The sequence below is a fragment of the Salvelinus fontinalis genome, chromosome 25 (assembly GCF_029448725.1).
Source record: "Salvelinus fontinalis isolate EN_2023a chromosome 25, ASM2944872v1, whole genome shotgun sequence".
In the NCBI taxonomy this organism is placed as follows: domain Eukaryota; kingdom Metazoa; phylum Chordata; class Actinopteri; order Salmoniformes; family Salmonidae; genus Salvelinus; species Salvelinus fontinalis.
The window spans coordinates 15,612,449-15,632,663 of NC_074689.1; the positions used below are offsets into that span (position 1 = coordinate 15,612,449).

The 20,215-nt window shown below is 40.7% G+C and overlaps 1 protein-coding gene across 2 annotated transcripts; it reads right to left on the bottom strand.

Moving 5' to 3' along the window:
• Positions 1-17,506: 17,506 nt before the first annotated feature.
• On the bottom strand, positions 17,507-20,179 carry eif1b (eukaryotic translation initiation factor 1B). 2 transcript variants are annotated; one of them, XM_055881387.1, is made up of 4 exons: positions 19,952-20,179; positions 19,241-19,404; positions 18,463-18,564; positions 17,507-17,686 (listed from the first exon to the last, which is right to left on the bottom strand). In XM_055881387.1, exons 1-4 carry the CDS (start codon positions 19,980-19,982, stop codon positions 17,663-17,665), a joined length of 321 nt encoding a protein of 106 aa, XP_055737362.1. In that variant the 5' UTR covers positions 19,983-20,179; the 3' UTR covers positions 17,507-17,662. The 2 variants fall into 2 exon arrangements, with proteins under 2 accessions (XP_055737362.1, XP_055737361.1); XM_055881386.1 differs by having other exon boundaries at positions 17,507-17,690; positions 19,952-20,177.
• Between the last annotated feature and the right edge of the window lie 36 nt (positions 20,180-20,215).

A 20,215-nucleotide genomic window follows, 5' to 3' on the forward strand; every position in this document is an offset into this window, starting at 1 on the left:
TTACCTACTAATATCTAGTACTAATGAAATACAGAGTACCAGCCATTACCTGCTAATATCTAATACTAATGTAATAGGAACACCTCTAGCTTTTGACAGACTGGTGCAAAAATTATACCTGTGAATTAACAAGTGCTTTTGATGAGCTTGTAATTCTTGGGCTGCATGTGTAAGTGTCATATAAGCCAAAGTGGTGATACTTCACATGATGAAGAGAGAAAGAGCCTAGCAGACGGCATATGTTCCTATTTCAGGAGACAAAACTGTCTCCTGACAGAGGCCCACAAAGGAGCAGAAAAATCCCAATGTGTACTACATCTATCCAAGCTTTTTTGTCACTTAGTTACTGCATTAACAACTTCAAGATTGATGTGTGTTATGCTATATAAAAAGTGTTATAGGGATGAACTGTAAAATGTGGCTGAGAAAAGCCTACCATATCCACATCCACTTCACTTTCTTTCTTTACCAATGGAAACTGGGACAGTTTTCAGTTATTACATTTGAGGGCTGACCTAGGATCTGTAGAAGAGGGGTTTATTGACCTAAAGCCAGCTAACCGATATCAGGCTTTCATCAATGCCCTTAATACGGACAGCTCTGTGTGTGTGTGTGTGTGTGTGTGTGTGTGTGTGTGTGTGTGTGTGTGTGTGTGTGTGTGTGTGTGTGTGTGTGTGTGTGTGTGTGTGTGTGTGTGTGTGTGTGTGTGTGTGTGTGTGTGTGTGTGTGTGTGTGTGTGTGTGTGTGTGTGTTGGGGGTTAACAGACACCTGAGTACCTCTATAGAGAAACGTCCTCCTGAATGAATAGCCTGTTAATAATACCGTCCCCGTAATTACAAGTGAAACATGTTGTGCTCCTGTGATGTTGATTTATCTGTGTGGGGCTCCATGACGGTGGCCCACTCCTCTCACCTCTACTTCTACTTGGCTCAGAGATGTCCCCCTCTCTTTCTCTCACCCCTCACACACTCTCTCTCTCTCTATCCACATCTCTCTCTTTCTCTCTGACTCTCTCTGTATCCCCCCATGTCTCTCTCCACATCTCTCTCCCTCCCTCTGTCTCTCCCGCTTTTTGTCACCGTTCCCACAATTTTGCCACAAGTACAGGGTCTCAGATGGTGTGCAATGCAAAATGTCCCCCATTAAATTCCTAATAATCTTTTTGGGTGGGTTGCAGTGGGGGTCTTGGCGAAGGGATTTCTTGTTTTAATTAGAAGGTTTAAGGAGCTAAGCCCTTCAGAAAAGCAGGTCCTCCGAGAGGTGGTGTGTGTATGTGTGTGTGTGTGTGCCCTTAGAGAGGTGGTGGGTGCAGGTGATCCTCCTAACAGAAGTTGCACCACATCGGCAGCCAATAACTCGTTTAAATATTAGATTGGTGTCGGCTTGGCACCCTTCCTGGTCCTGGTCCGTAAAAGAACTCCCCCTATTTCTACACTTGGCACATTCTCACATTTTGTTTTGGCATCAGGGAAATTAAATCAGGGGTTCTTAGGTTCTAATACTACTGAGAGGTAGGCCTAACTAGTAATGTCTGCACATAAAATGGAACAGAATTATACGATAATACGGTATGGTAGACCTACAATTGTTGTATTGGCTGAAATGTTATGGAATGATCTATATGACATGTTGGGATGTTCGGCATGGTGTATGAAAACAGAAAGCGACAACACCTTTGGTGTAAACCAAATATGCTAACTTTAGACTTCTTCAGTATATTATCTGAACTTCTGTATCTGGGGGTGTCACTTTTGTGTACAACATCCCTTTGCACTTCCAACAAGTTACAGTTCAAACGAGTTACAGTTCAGTCTAGTGGAATGAGAGAATATAGCCCAACCATTGACCTCATCCATCTAGAGAACCATTAGTAGAACTAGAGAACCAGAGATTAAATATGTAAGAACTCTTCGTATCTGGACAAATTGCATGAAGTTTGTCTGCACTAGACACAGGCTAATCAGGGCCACATTAACAGTCATTTGGAAAGGAGTTGTCAGACACTTAGAGCCATTTATATTATCTGCTAATGCTAAGCACAAAAATGCTAATGAACTAAAGTCCCTGAACAATGTCATCAGTTTCATTCTGCGCTAATTTAGCACACAAAGACACATCTAGTGCAATATAGGAGTAGACTGCTGCTAGATTCATCTACTTCTGAACAGTATGGCAACTGCATAGTCCAGCGGTTAGCCCACTGAAATGGTCCAAAAGGTAGCTGGCCTAAATCTGCATTGACGTAACGCATTTAACCTTGACTTATCCATCCTTTATCAGAATTCACTGTCAATGCTACAGCCTTGTTCTGTTTCAGCTACAAGACCACATCTGCAGTTGCAGCTCTACCATTTAATTGTGATTTTTTTATTGTCATTCATCAACACAAAATACTCTATAATGTCAAAGTTTAAAAAAAATACAAATGTTATACAAATCAATAAAAAATTAAATAGCTAAAATATTGTTGTTGCATAAGTATTTCACCCTCTTTGTTTAGGCAAGCCTAAATTAGTTCAGGAATAGAAGTTGGCTTAACAATTCACATAATAAGTTACATTATTTTTGAATGACTACCCCTTCCTCTGGCCCCCATAGATAAAACATCTGTAAGGTCCCTCAGTCAAACATTGAATTTCAAGCAGATTCAAATACAAAGACCTGGGAGCTTTTCAACGCCTCATAAAGAAGGGCAGTGATTGGTAGATGAGTAACATGAACAAATCAGACATTGCATATCTCTTTAAGCTTGGTCAAGTTAATAACTATGCTGTGGAGGATGTATTAAACCACCCAGACACAACAAAGATACAGTCGTCCTTCTGAACTGAGCTGCAGGACAGGAAGGAAACTGCTCAGGGATGTCATCATGAGGCCATTGGTCATTTAAAACAGCTACAGAGATCAATGGCTGTGATGTTAGAAAACTGAGGATGGATCAACAACATTGAAGTTACTCCACAATAATGACCTAAATGACAGAGTGAAAAGAAGAATACAAATATACATAATCAAAATATTTCAAAACATGTATCCTGTATGCAACAAGGCAGTAAAGTAATACTGCAAAAAAAACACAGCAAAGGAATAAACATGTTGGCCTAAATGCAAAGCCTTATGTCTCCTTATTTTCAAGCATGGTGGTGGCTGCATCATGGTATGGGTATGCTTGACATCGGCAAAGACGGGGGAGTTTTTGGGGGGGATAAAAATAAACGGGATAGAGCTAAGCACAGGTAAAATCCTAGAGGAAATCCTGATTCAGTCTGCTTTCCACCAGACACTCGGGAGAAATTCACCTTTCAGCAGGACAATAACCTACAACCTACACGTAGAGAAAATTCAAATTAAAGGTACACCAAATTCAAAGGGATGACTTTTAAAAAATGTTCAGAAAACCCTATTGAATAAAAACTCCCCAAGAAATTATGTTGGCCAGCAAGTGGGAGGGTTTTCAGTGGTTGAATTACATTTATTCAGCACATGCAAGGGAACCACGCCAACAAAGCCCATTAAGCACCTGCATACGGTAAGTCTGAATACCAACTACTGACGTTTGCGTAGGAAAGGCGTACATTTCCTGAGTCTGAATCGGACCCGTAGAGACTAACCCATTGCCGAAATTGCCATTCAGAACAGGTCAATTTGTCCCCCCCAATAAAAATATATATTCATACAGTATATATCTATATTTATTTTTCATTTGTTTTGGTGGGTTGGGGACCCCAAATAGCATTTGAAAACGTCATAAGCAATGGCCAAATATGTAGAGTTGCAGAAAATGTGCTTTAACGGTCGACTTTTTGCATGATAACTGGTCCAACACCTCTTTCTCAATTTTCAAACAGAAATGGGGTGTGCCTTTGGGGGTTCATCAAAGTGTCATTCTGGTTATGTGCACTGCTACATAGCTAGTCCATTAGCTAATCTAGCCACTTGTAGCTAGCCAGCAAACTGCTCCAGTATGTGACGCCAAATTGACAGGATTTTTTGGTAGACAGAAGCTGTAGAGATTGGTAAGAAATGGCACTTCTGTAGCCAAATATTTTATTCATACATTTAGTTTTTGTTTTTAAGCAATAAATGACCTGATATTATGGTGCCTTTGATCAGTTATACAGTTTAAAGATGTTATTTGATCATTTTTGCCCAAATTCGACCTTTAAAGTAACTGTCCAGTGTTTCCAGATTTCTATGAAATATGACCAATAATTCATTACAATATGAGTGAAATAGTTGTCCTTCCAAAAAACGTCAATTAAGTATGTTAAAATGCTGCTTTTCTGTGTAGGAATGGTATTGGCGTACCCCAACAACAGAATGGTGTGACCGTGTACCAGTTATTCAAAATATTAATGTGAGTAGACCGCTGATTGGCCAGCTCATCCTCCTCCCCTGGAGGATGACATCATCCTATATGAGGAAATAGCAAGCATTTTTTAAATGGCCTGTTGGAGATACAAGTTTGAGGTTTTGGAAGCTTTTTTTTCTCCAGTTTATGCTTTGCCACAAATATGAGTATAGGATGAGTCAACAGCATTATTTGGGTGTGAGTTTACAAAATATGAACTTGTAAAAGTGATATTTTCACTGGACAGTTACTCTAACCCTCCTGCTGTGTTCTGGTCAAATTGGACCGATTTACAAGTTTTCTTTCTGAAAAATGTAGTTCATTTAATCTGATTGTCATAAGGTTCCATGACTTTGTCCACACAGGGCATCTGAACAGACAAAATACATTTATTTTGTGTTTTATTTAACCTTTGTACACCTGTGGTGTTGATGGTTAAAAATGGCCAGTCATTAGAAATGAATGGGTGAGACTACAATTAGTGTATAAAATTGAGTTCAGGCCTATTCATCAGATGGACACACTTCCTCTCCCAGACCCCCACATGCATGTGTGTTTGAGTACACACACACACCTCACTCCCCTTCTTGGCTTCCATGACAACCCCCACAGGAACCTTTCCCCAATAGAATATTTCCCCCACGGGAACCACACCTGTTGGCATTCTCACAAACAATCGCAACATTGTTTCAATAATATATAGAACTTTTCTTGCGCGGCTCTGGTACATAAAGCTTTTTTGAGGCCTTGCTCACAATTCATTCTGTGGCAGCACAATGACCAAACGATATACTGCATTAGAGACTTTGATCATGACGCTGGTGAGGACGAATGTGTAGAGCAGCAGGAAATTGTCTTCGAAACTGCAAAATTTTCTCTCATCCTCATTGCAAAATATGAAGAATAGCATGAAATGAGCTATAAAATAGCTATTTTTTTCTCTTTCTGCCACATGGCAAAATGTGTAAAATTGCAGGAAATTAGCTTTAAAACTACAAAATCTGCAGAATAGCATTTTAAAACTGCAAATGTTTCTCTCAGCCACATGGCAAAATGTGTTGAAATGCAGGAAGTTAGTTGTTTTCCGAAAACAAATACAGTACCAGTAAAAAAAATGGACACACCTACACATTCAAGGGTTTTTCTTTATTTTACTATTTTCTACATTGTAGAATAATAGTGAAGACATCAAAACTATGAAATAACACATATGGAATCATGTAGTAACAAAACATTTTTAAAGAAATCTAAATTATTTTACATTTGAGATTTTTCAGAGAAGCCACCCTTTGCCTTGATGACAGCTTTGCCTACTCTTGGCATTCTCTCAACCAGCTTCATGAGGTAGTCACCAGGAAAGCATTTCAATTAACAGGTGTGCCTTGTTAAAAGTGAATTTGTGGAATTTCTTTCCTTCTTAATACATTTGAGCCAATCAGTTGTGCTGTGACAAGGTATGGGTGGTACACAGAAGATAGCCCTATTTGGTAAAAGACCAAATCCATATTATGGCAATAACAGCTGAAATAAGCAGAGAGAAAAAGACAGTCCATCATTACTTTAAGACAAGAATGGTCAATCAATCCGGAAAATGTCAAGAACTTTGAACGTTTCTTCAAGTGCAGTCTCAAAAACCATCAAGCGCTATGATGAAACTGTCTCTCATGAGGACCGCAAAGGGAAGGAAGACCCAGAGTTATCTCTGCTGTAGAGGATAAGTTCATTAGAGTTACCAGCCACAGAAATTGCAGCCCAAATAAATGCTCTACAGAGTTCAACATCAACTGTTCAGAGGAGAATGCGTGAATCAGGCCTTCGTGGTCAAATTGCTGCAAAGAGACCACTCCTAAAGGACACCAATAATAAGAAGAGACTTGAGGAATGGACATTTGACAGGTAGAAATCTGTCCTTTGGTCTGATGAGTCCAAATTTGACATTTTTGGTTCCAATCGCTGTGTCTTTGTGAGACGCAGAGTAGGTGAACGGATGATCTCTGCATGTGTGGTTCCCACCATGAAGCATAGAGGAGGAGGTGTGATGGTATGGGGGTGCTTTGCTAGTGACACTATCTGTGATTTATTTATAATTCCAGGCACATTTAACCAGCATGGCTACCACAGCATTCTGCAGTGATATGCCATCCCATCTGGTTTGTGCTTAGTGGGACTATCATTTGTTTTTCAATAGGACAATGACACAACACACCTCCAGGCTGTGTACGGGCTATTTAACCAAGAATGAGAGGAATGGAGTGCTGCATCAGATGACCTGGCCTCCACTATCACCCGAGCTCAACCCAATTGAGATGGTTTGGGATGAGTTGGACCGCAGAGTGAAGGAAAAGCATCCAACAAGTGCTCAGCATATGTGGGAAATCCTTCAAGACTGTAGGAAAAGCATTCCAGGTGAAGCTGGTTGAGAGAATGCCAAGAGTGTGAAAAGCTGTCCTCAAGCAAAGGGTGGCTACTTTGAAGAATATAAAACATATTTTGATTTGTTTAACACTTTTTTTGGTTACTACATGATTCCATATGTTTTATTTTATAGTTTCGATGTCTTCACTATTATTCTACAATGTAGACAATTGTAAAATTAAAGAAAAACCCATGAATGAGTAGGTATGTCCAAACTTTTTACTGGTACTGTATGTTGGAAGACACATTTCATTTGAAGGCATTCAACTTACTAGGTATCCCCCTTTCCTTTCCTTTCCTTTTACCTAAAAACAGATTTTTGGGGGTTGGGGGGCCTTCTACTTATCCTTACACTTATACTGTGTTTTCCTCCATATACCTCAATTTACCGCACAAAATATCCCTCAAGAGAGGCATAATGAGTCATGTCAAACTGTGTAGAATTGCAGGAAACAGGTTTTAACATTTCAAAAAAATGTCTGGGGGAGGACCCCCGAGCCCCACATCTACTCTTCGTCCCCCCTCCCAAATGTCTACACCACATTTTTGCCCTTGGACTATCTCAAAAAGACTCTTTTTTATTCTTCTAGCATGTGGATACTTATCTATTCAAAGTCGATTAGCGTTTCCTTTTTCTTTCAATTTTAAGAAGTACAAAGTATTATTTGCAGATTTTTGTATCCCACTCTGTAACACAATACAATTTATTGAAATCCAAAGGGGTTGAATATGTATGATACCCAAAATATAACAATTTTGTAGGCTATACAGAACCTTTTGGTTGTTCCTATATATAGAACAGTAGTATTTGGCATTTCTAAAGACCTTCTACAGATCAATTGAACCATACTATATGTGTTATTGTTCAAATTAGACTGGTAGGAAGCAGTATTATCCATCTCAGTTGTAAACTAACTACTTGATTTGAGCTTTGCTTATTGTCAAGGAACAAATAGTCACCAGGTTGTGTTCTCCCTATTCTCTCTCTTCTCACACAGCGTTGGCTGATTTGCTGGAGTTGTTGCCTGCACATATGTTGCACATTTCTGCATGTGCACATGTGTGGGTGGTTGTGAAGGGGGTGGTGGTACCTTGTAAGATATAGCGCTGAATTTTTATATCTTGTTTTTCATAAGCATCTAATTGCAAGAGCCAACCTGTGAAATAAATAAAAAAACACCACTCCCAACACCACATTGGGTCTAAACATATTCCTCCTCCAATGCAACATACAGTGCACAAACACAACTACCCTGACCATATACAGTAATCTATAGGGGATGCTAGCCTGCGATGGACCATAGTGCTCTCCTTCTGGCATGGTGCCATCTCCCTCCACTATACCATGCCCTCCTGGGGGACCCACTACTATCCCAGGATTCCACTGGTGTACATGCCTCACTGCTGCTGCCTTGTCTACCCCACCATGGAGGCATATGGGAGGGGGAGGAGGTGTGTGTTTGTGCATGTGTGTGTGTGCGTGTGTGTGTGTGTGTGTGTGTGTGTGTGTGTGTGTGTGTGTGTGTGAGTGTGTGTGTGTGTGTGTGTGTGTGTGTGTGTGTGTGTGTGTGTGTGTGTGTGTGTGTGTGTGTGTGCGTGTGTGTGTGTGTGGGGAAGGCCTGAGGAAACAAAGAGGGGGAGGGTTGAGGGGTCCGCAGTCTGTACATGATGGGTGGAGGAGTGGAGGGTGGTGGGGAGGAAGAATAATAGGGTTGTCGTTTGGTCATGGTCCAAGAAAATGCCATGCTAGTCAATGTATCACCAGTGGAGGCACAGACAGAGGCACTAGAGGCAGACACACACACACACAGAGGCAGAGCCTCCGACAGCCTCTGCAGGCCCAGACACCACCCATCTGGGAAAGACAGGAGCAGGGGGAGCACAAAGACTGCAATAGGCTAAACATGTTCACCAATAAGGATCTTAAAGTCCATAGTCTACAGAATGTGAACTGTTCACCAATCGACAGAGGTTTGAGGTTCGTTCACGTAGGAAACAAAGAAACATTTACAATTATAAACAAATGTAATGACAAGGAATTCTGTTATAATTATGAAATGTACTGTGTACGACAGACAGAGTTACATGTTTGGGCCATTGCTAATCATTCTTTTACAACAATGGTAACAATGCCAGAATGTAATTAAAGCACCATGGCTGATTTCCTTGTTCACTATGTGTATATGTGGTTTATATCAGGTTTATCTTTAACTCCATTGTCAGAGAAATGTTTTTTTGTGTTAATTTTGGCACAAACTTAAAGTTATTTCCTCCAATTATTTCCTCATGTTCAAAGACACAGTATTATTGTGGAAAAGAAACAAACACACACCACCCATCACTCCCGGCAACAAATCCATTCTCCTCTCAACCCATTTTTTTGTTGTTGTTGATTCCATTAAAGTGGTATTTTTAAAGAGAAAAAAAAAAAAAATAATAATAAAAAAAGGATGAATAAAAAAAGTGTGAGCGATAAACATGCAGGCAGGTGTTGACGATGCAAATGAAACAGAGGACAGATGGTTAGCGGCTCCATCACTCACTCAGAGGAAGGAGGATAATAAATAGAGGTAATCAAATTCCCTCAGTGGGTTTGGGACTTTCTTCAGAACTTTCCTGTCTGTGCCACCATCAAACAGGCACCGTGTGGCACAGCTCTGGAGGATAGCCTAAACGGGATGATGGCCTAAACTTCTGAGAGGCTTTTGAGAGTTTTTCTACCGATGCCATTTCGCTCTCCCGCATAGCCTGGAAATGTGCCAACCTCAAAAACTTCAAGTTTTTTGTTTTGAAATCATAGTAAAAGAGAGGGGTTCTCTGTGTGTGTGTGTATGTGTGTGTGTGTGTGTGTGTGTGTGTGTGTGTGTGTGTGTGTGTGTGTGTGTGTGTGTGTGTGTGTGTGTGTGTGTGTGTGTGTGTGTGTTTATGTGTGTGTGTGTGTGGTGGCCTAAGGGTGTCAGAGAGCAGCAGACATATAGATATGGTTATGGTGTGGTATTGTGCTTGATTACAAACATCAAGCTCAAAAACAAAAGCACTCACATGCACATACACAGTTATATAGTATTGTGTGACCATTAGGCAATACAAAAACACAGAAAAGGCCTTCAGTATGTCTAAACGTCATTGAAGGTGTCACAGTAATTTGTATACAGTCTTAAATACACACACACACACACCCACACACACCCATACACACCCACACACACACACACACACACACACACACACACACACACACACACACACACACACACACACACACACACACACACACACACACACACACACACACACACGCACACATACACACACACACAAACACACGTGTGGGGGGTGGAGCAGCCATGGAGCTGCTTGATTGCAGGAATGCTGCCTGGTATCCTCGGGCACCACACGTGCCAAGCTGCCAGTCTGTGCCGTCACACCTTGCTAACTTTTAAGATTGCCCTGCAGAGACTGCGGGGGGAATGCCAGCCTCTACCCGCCGCAGTCTGGAGGCCCTGGAGAACCATGAGTCAGGGACCGTTGCCAACATTATACCCAGGAGAGCAGCTGAGGCAGGGGGACTAGGGGAGCTACAGCCTCCTGTCCCGCACCCCAGGACCAGGCACCACACCGCGGGCCCAGATAGTAGCAGAGACATTCTCTGGATGAATCTCCCATTACACTATACATCAAGATAGATTTCATTAGTGAATCTATAACATGTGTGACATACATATCTACAACATCTATACATCAGTCTGAGGCTGTGGATGATCCATTAAGAGAAGTGTGCAGTATGTGTGAGTACGTCACTTTTTTTTGTCTCATCTTCATCTACAAATGGCGTCGGATGGCAGAATGTAAATTAGATGGTTATTACGGCAGTGTTCATCAAGCCAGGCTGGAGAGACTTCAATAGCTTGATGAATATGCATGCAAATTTGTTAATTAAGTTAATTATTCTGCTGAAAATTCATTTGTCTTCCAAGGACTTCTCCTGCAATGATTCGAACATGTTTCTGTCATTAGTCATGCACCATGCTATTTAAAATCACTTTGGTCCACTTTTTAAAAGTTTGACAGGGCCAAAAAAGACAGAGGGGGAAGTGTAAGACCAAAAAAAGAGTGTGAGCGATAGAACGATAAAGGAGGGATGGAATCTGTTTTTAGCAACTGAAATATTTTTGGACTGCTCCAAGGGAAGGGGCTGACTGGATGGCAATAAAGATGGCAGAGCAGAACAGAGCTTAAATACATTGGGTGAAACGTTTACCACTAATGTACAAACCCATTGACCACCCAAACCCCTTCATGTCAGAGATGTTTTAGTTCCCTACATTTAATGAGTTTTACTGTATCAGACATTAAGTGTAGCTGGGAGTTCAATAACAAAATAGAGAGGTATTTTTTTGAGCTGTAATGTATTATTTACAAGTTGGTGTTCACAATATATCAATAAAGCTATTCGTGGGGGAGCCTTCTTCTCCCAGGCTTCTAGTTCTTTTGGTTAGGCTTTGTTGTGTACATTTTTAGGGATTCTCTCAGTGGGGAATGACTTCGCCTTAGATGGCAGCTGTCCACTGTTATGTGGTGCTGAAGTTCTTTATTCCCGACGCCGTCGATGTCAGTGGTGCTGAATCTCTGATAGGCTAAGGCTTACCTACATGAAGTTTATTATGACTCAACATAGTTTGTGTAAGACTATCCTCAAACAAAACTTGATCGGTTGTTTTTTTGTTGTTGTAGGCTTCCTGTCGGCATATAGACCTTACTCAAGAAGTGTGAGGAAGAAAGCTCACAAAGTAGAACGACCCCCGCTGAGCGCCGCTACCGCAGTGACAGGTGTTTGAGAAAATACCGCGTGTTTGAACGTTGTGTAACTCCCACCGTTGGAGGGACATCTGAACACCACACCTCACAGCTGCCACAACAAGTGGACTAAGGTAATAATGAAAAACGGTTGGCATATTCTTTTTTCTTCCTAATTTCAGATTCAGGCAGCCTACATTTTCTGTCGAGAGAGAGAGAGTGAGAGGTCAGTTTGCCTAATGTACATACACACAAAATATTCTTCACAGGCCTACTTTACTTCTCATCTCTTAAATGGAATGCTCAGAGGAACATATTGCAACATAACCGAACCCAACCATTCTCTGGCAGCGACCGCAACAGTGTTCACGGGCCAATGAAAACACCTAGTCCCCTGTCTCCACTTTTAATTGGGGATCTTTAGTGCTATTAGCTGCAGAGGCTGCTTGCCTGCATTGGCTCCCTCAGTAGTGTCACTACCACTGTGTCTCTACTGACTATCACTTTATGTGTCTTGGCACAGCTCCTCAAGTGGGCGCGCACACACATTATCCATTCTGTGCTGTAACACACACACACACACACACACAGACTTGGGGAATACTGCTTAATCAATGATATAAAAAATATATACATTTATTTGTTCAATCATTAGTTTGTGGTACATATGGAAATATAAGCTATAAACGTATATGATAAAAGGCAACATCATCCATAAACAGGTGAAAATGCTTTAGAGGAAGTTGTCTCCTACAAATAAAAATGTGTGAGATGGCCTCCCAATGATTCCCCTGACTGCTAATGCTTATCAATTAAACATCGCCATCTGGTGGGAGCAAGAGACATGACAAGTAAATAAATTCAACTAGACAGGAGTTGTTTGACTCAGAGCCAAATGCAAACCACTGGTACTGAACCTGAACCAGCACGTATCCAGTAATACCATGAGATTTATTTGCGCCAGATGTGTTCTGCTTAGAGTTCTCTTTCTCAACATTGCACATGTTATACCCATAAATAATGATAAACTTTAAATCAGCCAGCCTGGCACAGAACATGCACAGTAACAGGTCTAAGTGTGTGTAAGGAGCTACATTCTTAGCTTGTACATATAGCTACGTAATATAGCTTTGGTGTCCAATTGATGTTGCACATACAGTGCATTTGCATCTATAGGCTGACGTCATTGGATTTAGCCAAGTTGTCAACAATCTCACTACCTTCAAACTAGTGAATGGGCTTACTGAATACTGAATGATGGCTGGCTTAGGTTATAGTTTAGCAAAACTCCATGCAAACAATAGAACAAACTTCATAATGTCCAAACAATACAACATAACACATAACACTAGCTGACACAACCACACTGAGTGTTTGTCAGCCTGATAGCATTCTGTTGGTTACCTGAACAGCTGTTATGATCACAGTGTTACACAGCCACACTCCAGATGTGAGGAGCATCAATTACAGATGCACCTGAGTCTGGTGATTGCATAAATTATTAAGTACAATATTGATGTCTAGCACCGGTAGTCTCCTCAAGGGAGCAGGATTTAGGTAATATGAACTTTATCAAAGGCCCACTAGGCTTAAGTGGTTTTACTGTCTGTCTGTGAAATAAAATGCATTACTACAAAGATGATAATGTGGAACAGCTACAGGACTCATTTGCAACACACATTTGATGATGCTTCTGATAAACAGCATCACAGACTAATTGCTTGAACAGACAGATGGTATAGGCTTAAGATTTTAGAGAATAACCCCAGGGGCTACAAAATAAATGCACAGATGTGCAATAACCAAACACATAAAGAAATATTGGATGAAAGGAGAGGAATGAAATGAAAGAGGAAATAGAAACTTATGGGGCGTTTTCTTTTGTTTTCTCACTTCTGTCTCTCTGGCATCTGTTGATGAAGATTAACGTTAACAATGCCAATTTACTAAAGGACCAATCCAGGCTAAGGTAAGAGGTGACATAAACTTTCCCTTACCCCCTCTGGTGGTCACAGCCTATACATACAGTTGGCATGAGCATGAAGACTTCGCCTGAGAAACTGATTTACAGGCCATCTAACAGCAGGAGTTGAAAATGTTTTTTTTCTTCTAGAGTCTGGCACAACATTTTGAGGTAGTAATACACAAACAAATCATCGTAGGTTTGATATTTTTCAGTGCACATGCTTTTCATTAATTATGCTTTTGTTGATAACCCTGATCATGTGTAGGCTTATGCATCTGCAATGAAATGGACTGAAATGCAAACGTTTCTGTGAAATGTTCAGGAGGCAAGGAATGTGATATTAGGAGGGAGTGTTCAAATCAATCAAGTAAAAAAACAAACATCTGCATTTGCCTCTAGCAAATATCCGACAGAACACTAGATGCCATTGACTGCCAAATCTAGTACCCAATAATTGTGTTGTTTTACATGTGGTTGACACCTCTACCAAATGCATATGAATTAGCATTCAGCGCCTTTATGTCTGAAATATCTCAACACAATCTCAATTATTATTGTTGTTAAATGCAAGTTTAATTAAATCGCTTACAATAAAAAGGCAAAATTCAATTGAGGCATTTTGCATTCTGACATAAATGTTGTTGTCATTAATAGTACGTATGGAAGAGAAAGAGAACAAGTGCCTGGTGAGGACTATAAGACATCCATCATTAACTTTGCCCATTTCTCTGTCGTCTTCTAGGGTGAATTAATAGAGTGTCACAGGGAGGACGGTGGGTTGCCTGAGGCTCCGAGGCAACACTCCCTTCACCGGCTGTTCCTGCTGCTGCGGTCTCACAACTCAACTGATGACGATTATTAGCTCACTGACTAGTTTCTTCTCACAGGCACTGTGCAGGATGCCCTGAGTCTGACGAGAGAGACAACTCACACACAGACTGAAAGGAGTGAATTTCACTCTGACTTAACTGTCTGGCAGGCACAACAAGTCGACAGACACCACAGCTGGTGATGGTTAAGAGACAATGGAATTCCAAAATAGCTACTGATGGGGAGTGTCTTCTGATAGAGTACCCCTAATAAAAGAGTTAAAGTATATTCTTTCAGGATGTTCCTCGGTATATATGTCATTGAGCCAGTGTCTCTGTTATCAGAAAGTAGACATAAAACCCCTGTTGTAAAGTATAGAGAGGAACCTAAACTATGCTTGTTTGTTAATGAGGAGATGGCTTTTGTGGAAAAATACTCTCTTGTAGTACATTTCAAAGGAGTGGACAAATGTCTTTTAGAATTTTTTGTATTTAAAGTAAGCCTCCGCTTCAAATTTGCACAAAACAACATCTCATATAGCTGCAATAGAGCAAAGTCTAGCCAGTATCACAGTTGGCAGTTGTTGTCCACGGGCAGCCGGAATCTCTTCCTCTTATGGTCTGGCTGGCAGGCAGCAGTCATTCCCTACCACAGCCCTCCCCACACACGCCTCCTCTAGCCTGTTTAAGAGGATTATGGGCATGTTTTGACCCTGTAGGGACAGTCAGGAGACTGGCTGTGGATGAGACCAGAAGTAACCCGATTAAAGGCTAGAGCTCCAGAATGGAGGCCAATGCACAGTATGACAGAATCAGAGGTGAACCAAAATTAAACACAACATCTATGTTTTAAGTGAAAAGTTACGCTGGTCCGAAGCCGAAAAATAAAGGAAATTCACATGAGAAACAGAAGGGACAATTTCAAGTTTTTCCAGCACAGAGCTTTGACCTAGGCCTAGTGTTGGGTTACTACTGTGCTGACAAACAGACATGGCAAATTCAAACAATGTATTGTGCAATTACATTTGTCATTAGAAGATGATTAGAAGATATTATCATTGGGTCATATACAGTATGCTTATAACAAGTCAGTCAATTGTATATGTGAGAGGAAATAGGGCTAATGCAACTCAAACATAGATGGTAACCTGATTGTATTATAGTATTAAGGTTAATACAGAGAATCTTCTATTAAAACTGTTTAGGTTCATTGATATGATAAATTAAATGAATAAAAGGTAAATACAGAGTATTTTGTCATGCAAGGAAGTAAGGATTTGTTACATATATAGGGCATGGTTTTCCATATTAAATATTCATAAAACAAACTGTATTTACTGCATTTTTACAAAAAAAAACATTTAACAACAAATCTCTGAGATCCATGATTAGGCTATAATAAAACCCATTATATTGCTTTGTAGTTTGTAGTAACAAAATGAAACATTCTAACAGCCCTATTCCCTGATTGTGTATACATAGGGAATAGGTTGCCAATATGTTACATTTATAGTTTGACAGGAAAAAGAGAGCCTAATTGATACGCCGTTCAATCGGTAATTACACTTCACCATACCTTCTCCATAAATTGCAAGCAGCATAGCCTGGCTCCAGCTCACCGGAGTCCCTGGCATCAAGCTAACTAACCTCATGTGATTTCACTGACGGAATTGAGATTAAGATGAGAAAGGTGTTAAAATGCCCTGGGAATTTATACTGTAATCCTGAATGTCAGTCATCAAAAATCCACCCCCCCCCCCAAAAAGGTAGCCTGGTAACCCAAAATAAACTGCTCCCATTCTGTTGAGAAGTAAAACAAAAGGCATACATAGCATTTCAGTTTGGTTCCAAGCTATGACCAATTCCAATAGTATCAAAGTATGCTAGCGATTTGTCTTCAACAACTACCAAGTAACAAGTGATGGGTCGTTCGCAACGACCGGCTTTTTGGTGAATGTCGGGAACCGAATCACATTAGTGAAAAAGCCATTCATTTGGCTCCCTGATTGCATACTGTTGCTACTGCTTTTAGAGTTCCAGACAATTATCTGCAGATAAATTATATAAACATTCTCTGAAGATTGTAATTCCTCACTGTAGGAGCAACAGTGAGGAGACATTTTCAGGTCCACACACATTATGCAACTTTGTAGATTAGCAATTTTTTCAGTTTCAGGTACATTTTTAAGCGCTACTGAATAAAGAGCCATTTGGGAGCCAAATGAACAGCTCTTTTAGATGAACAGAGCCAAATAAGCAGGCTCACTGAAAAGACTTGAAACGCCAATCACTACCACTAACTTCCCGTCACCAAATCCATACTACAACTTGGTCCCTATTCAGATGTTTACCTGTGCATTGTTCTCCATCTTGGGAGATAGTTTAGATAAGTATTTTCTTTGAGGCAAAAAAACACAATGATCTCCCTAATATCATACAGTTCAAACAGATTTTATTTTTGGGCCCAATATGAACGCAACGCACTTGTTAGGTTTGTCCATGGAAGAGACATCAGGGAGGCATCGATCGAGTCACTCACTTTTCCTTTGCTTGTTCGTACACCGAACCCAGAATCTGATTACCCTGTGGCTCTAGCTACATGTGGGATTTGTACAAATTAATAGTGCAGCTAGGGCCCTTCTGTTCTGCTGCAGATTCCCCAATACAGGCTGGTTAATGCTGTAGCGTTTAATCTGGTTTAACCAGGGTATCCAGAAAAAGCAGACAACACATCAAGCTCTGACTGACTAATAACATGACCAAGAGTATCCATCCATTACTCTACAGCTGTGCAGGTCTGATAAAATTGAAACCAGCGGTTCTAATCTAGGATATTGCATAGATGACAGGAAGTGACTCAGTGGAATTTTGCACCTCTGATAAGACCGCTTGCTGACAGCACCATTTTACATGCAGATGTTTCACTGGGCAGTTATGTTAAGAAAAACATTGGCCAGGTTACAGTCCAACACTGGACTCCTGTCAGACCCAATACCCATCTGTTACAGGCCACAATGGGCAAACACTGCATGCTTAGGTGTGCTGAAGTTAATGTTGCATACATACAGGACATTGGGAGTTAATTTACATTTTCAACAATTGTACATGTTTCTATAATCAGATCAGAGATGGAGGATAAGGTGTGAATAAGAGCCGAGATTGTGGTATGCGCTTTAAAAAATGTGACATTGTGTTTTTAATTCCTCAGAGTTTTACATTAGACATGCGGCTGAACTTTATTGGTCAATACATAACGGAAAAGTCTAAAAGCTGATGAGGTCCTGGTCTTGAAGCAAAAGCATTACTTTAAAATCCGTGGACCTTCAACTGCTCCTCCCTGACAATGCCTATCTGGGGGGGGGGGGGGGGAGAAATAGACACAAATTAGGCTACACAATAACAGTAAGACCACAGCACACACTAACAATAGGAACAACAGCCAGTAAGTTACAGTCATAGTGACTACAGAGCCAAGAGCATGTGGGGAAAAAAAGCCCATGTTATGGGACCAATATTAGCATTTTTCACACATCATGGTAAGAACATCTATACACGACTGAGCTTCACAAACCGATTGTTCGATACTTCCAGATGATTTGGACATGATGCACGAAAAATTGTAATATCGGTCCCATGACTTGAGTCACAAATGCAAAAACATTAGCAGGTGGAAACAGTGCCAGGGAAAATAAACAAAATCTTGGATTGCTGTCATACCTTGTCCGTAGACTGCTTACAGGGTAAGAAAACCAATTAGTAATTTTATAATTTGGATGAATTACCCCTTTAAGGATTTCAGCATTAAGTTTCTGCACCACCGACTACCCTTTAAAAAACCTAACATTTTTAAGAGGCTACCAGATTCTTTCTAGGTGAAGTTCTACCTCAGAATCAAAACATTGTCACAACTTTGATAATGCTCCACTACATATTGGTTTTCTGTTAAGTATTCATTTTAGACTATGCTTAAGTACTATAGAGTATATGTGTGACCAAGTTGTGTGAAATGCAACAAAGTATCTAACATCTGATTCCTTGAAGGCATTTACTTATCCAGAGAGACGTACAATCAGTGCATTCAACAAGTGTAGGTAAGACAACCACACATCTGAAAGAAGCTTACCTCCATGAGGAACTGGCAGATGTTTTTTCTCTGGTCTCCCTGCAGCTGGATGACCTCACCGTACTCAGGGTGCTCAATCACAGTACCATTGCAGGCAAATTTCTGTCAGGCACAGAGACATCCCCAGTAAATCACAAGATGCTTAGCGTTGTGTGAATTAGCTGACATTGGCATGAAAAGTTGATGAATTAGTAAACAAACACTGTCTTGTGTATTTGTTTTGTAACACATTCCAATTTGAGACACCTGAAAACATGACCATTTAAATAGAATAAGACACGAGAGGGTGAGAAGGGCATGTGGCTAAATAACCTCCCATTAGCATTCAGTGCATCGCCATCTGACTAGCACAAGCCCAAAGCCCCTTTTAATCACTAGCTAGCTACATCCTCGTGTGTGTGTGTGTGTGGGGGGGGGGCAGTAAATGCCCCAGTGATAACTGATGGCTTATGGAATAAAACTGACATATTGATGCTGTAAATACATTTTCCACTCTGCAATGGGTAATATCCATAGGCTAAAGCGGTTCAGCATCATGCACTTTGAGTGTTGCTTGTCATTACAAATGGATGTAAACATAAAGTCCTCACGCTAATCCCTGCCTACACATACCTCACTCCAGTATCTCTGCACATTTGGTACTGACACTATATGGCTTCCTCGTTTGTTTTCTTAGAGTTTAATTTTGAATATTTCACTAGGCTAGGGCTTGCAAGTTTAGATTCGTTGTACTTGTGCATAACAAAAATACAACTTAAATACGTCTAGACCGCATCACCTTCTTGAAGGCCTTCACAAGCTTCTTCTTGTCGTAATCGGCCGCGATCCCTTGAACAGTGGTTAGGGTCTTGCGTCCGTTTCGTTGCTGTATCCTTATGTGGATTTTATCTTCTGTCCCTGCCGGGAGTAAGTCGTCACCCTTGGTTGCATCAGCAAAGGGATCTGAAAAGCGAAGGGGAGAGAAAACAATTCTCCGCGTTTAGTTAGCTACTCATGCTAGGCTAATTTCGGTGACGGGTGTCAAATCAAATATAATGCACTGTTTATACCTCTAAAAAATGTATTTTACCAAGAAATACCACTTTCGTCCTGGCTGGCCACTAATCTATTAGATGGTTAGCTAGCTTGGATTCAACGTTCACTATGTGACTGGTCGTTTTGCCCCGTTTAGACACCCAACACGATAGAAGCTTAAACATGGATAACATCACTAACCAACCTTAACGCGTAAGTTAATTACACAGACCGTAGCTAACAGCTCAGTTGCCATGGGAAGTTGGCCAGCCAACGTTGTCGCCAGCGTTTAGCTATACAACTAGCTTACAATAATTTAGCTGGGCCATCGCATTCATTAAATTGTTTATTTTCAAAACAGCCTTGGCTAAATTGTACCATAAAGTCAAGAATGGTCGAATGTACATTTGCTAACGTACTTGCTGTCAATTAACGTTAGCCTTTCTAACTGGCTAGAATTTGCGCTTTAACTTACCAAAAGATTTGAGGTTCTGAATAGAGGACATGCGATATTAGGACGATAACTTTGTGGAGATGAAATACCTCGATGTAATGCCGTGCCTATTTATTTGAGTATTATTTAACAAAGTAGCTCAAATAAAAGGACAAAAGCAAACTCAGCGCACGCCTCGTATCGTTGACAAAATGGCTTCGAACAAAAAAGTATTCGAATCCGTTTGCTTTTGTTCGACTTCGTCGTTGGTGCTAGCAAGCATCGAACACAATTAATCTTTGGACT

Coding starts and splice junctions, on each gene's coding strand:
- eif1b (XM_055881386.1), bottom strand. CDS start 19,982: ATGTCCTCTATTCAGAACCTCAAATCTTTTG. Junction 18,565..19,240: donor TTGTGAAGGCCTTCAAGAAG/GTGATGCGGTCT, acceptor TGTGCCTGACAG/AAATTTGCCTGCAATGGTAC. Junction 17,691..18,462: donor TCTGCCAGTTCCTCATGGAG/GTAAGCTTCTTT, acceptor CCCCCCCCCCAG/ATAGGCATTGTCAGGGAGGA.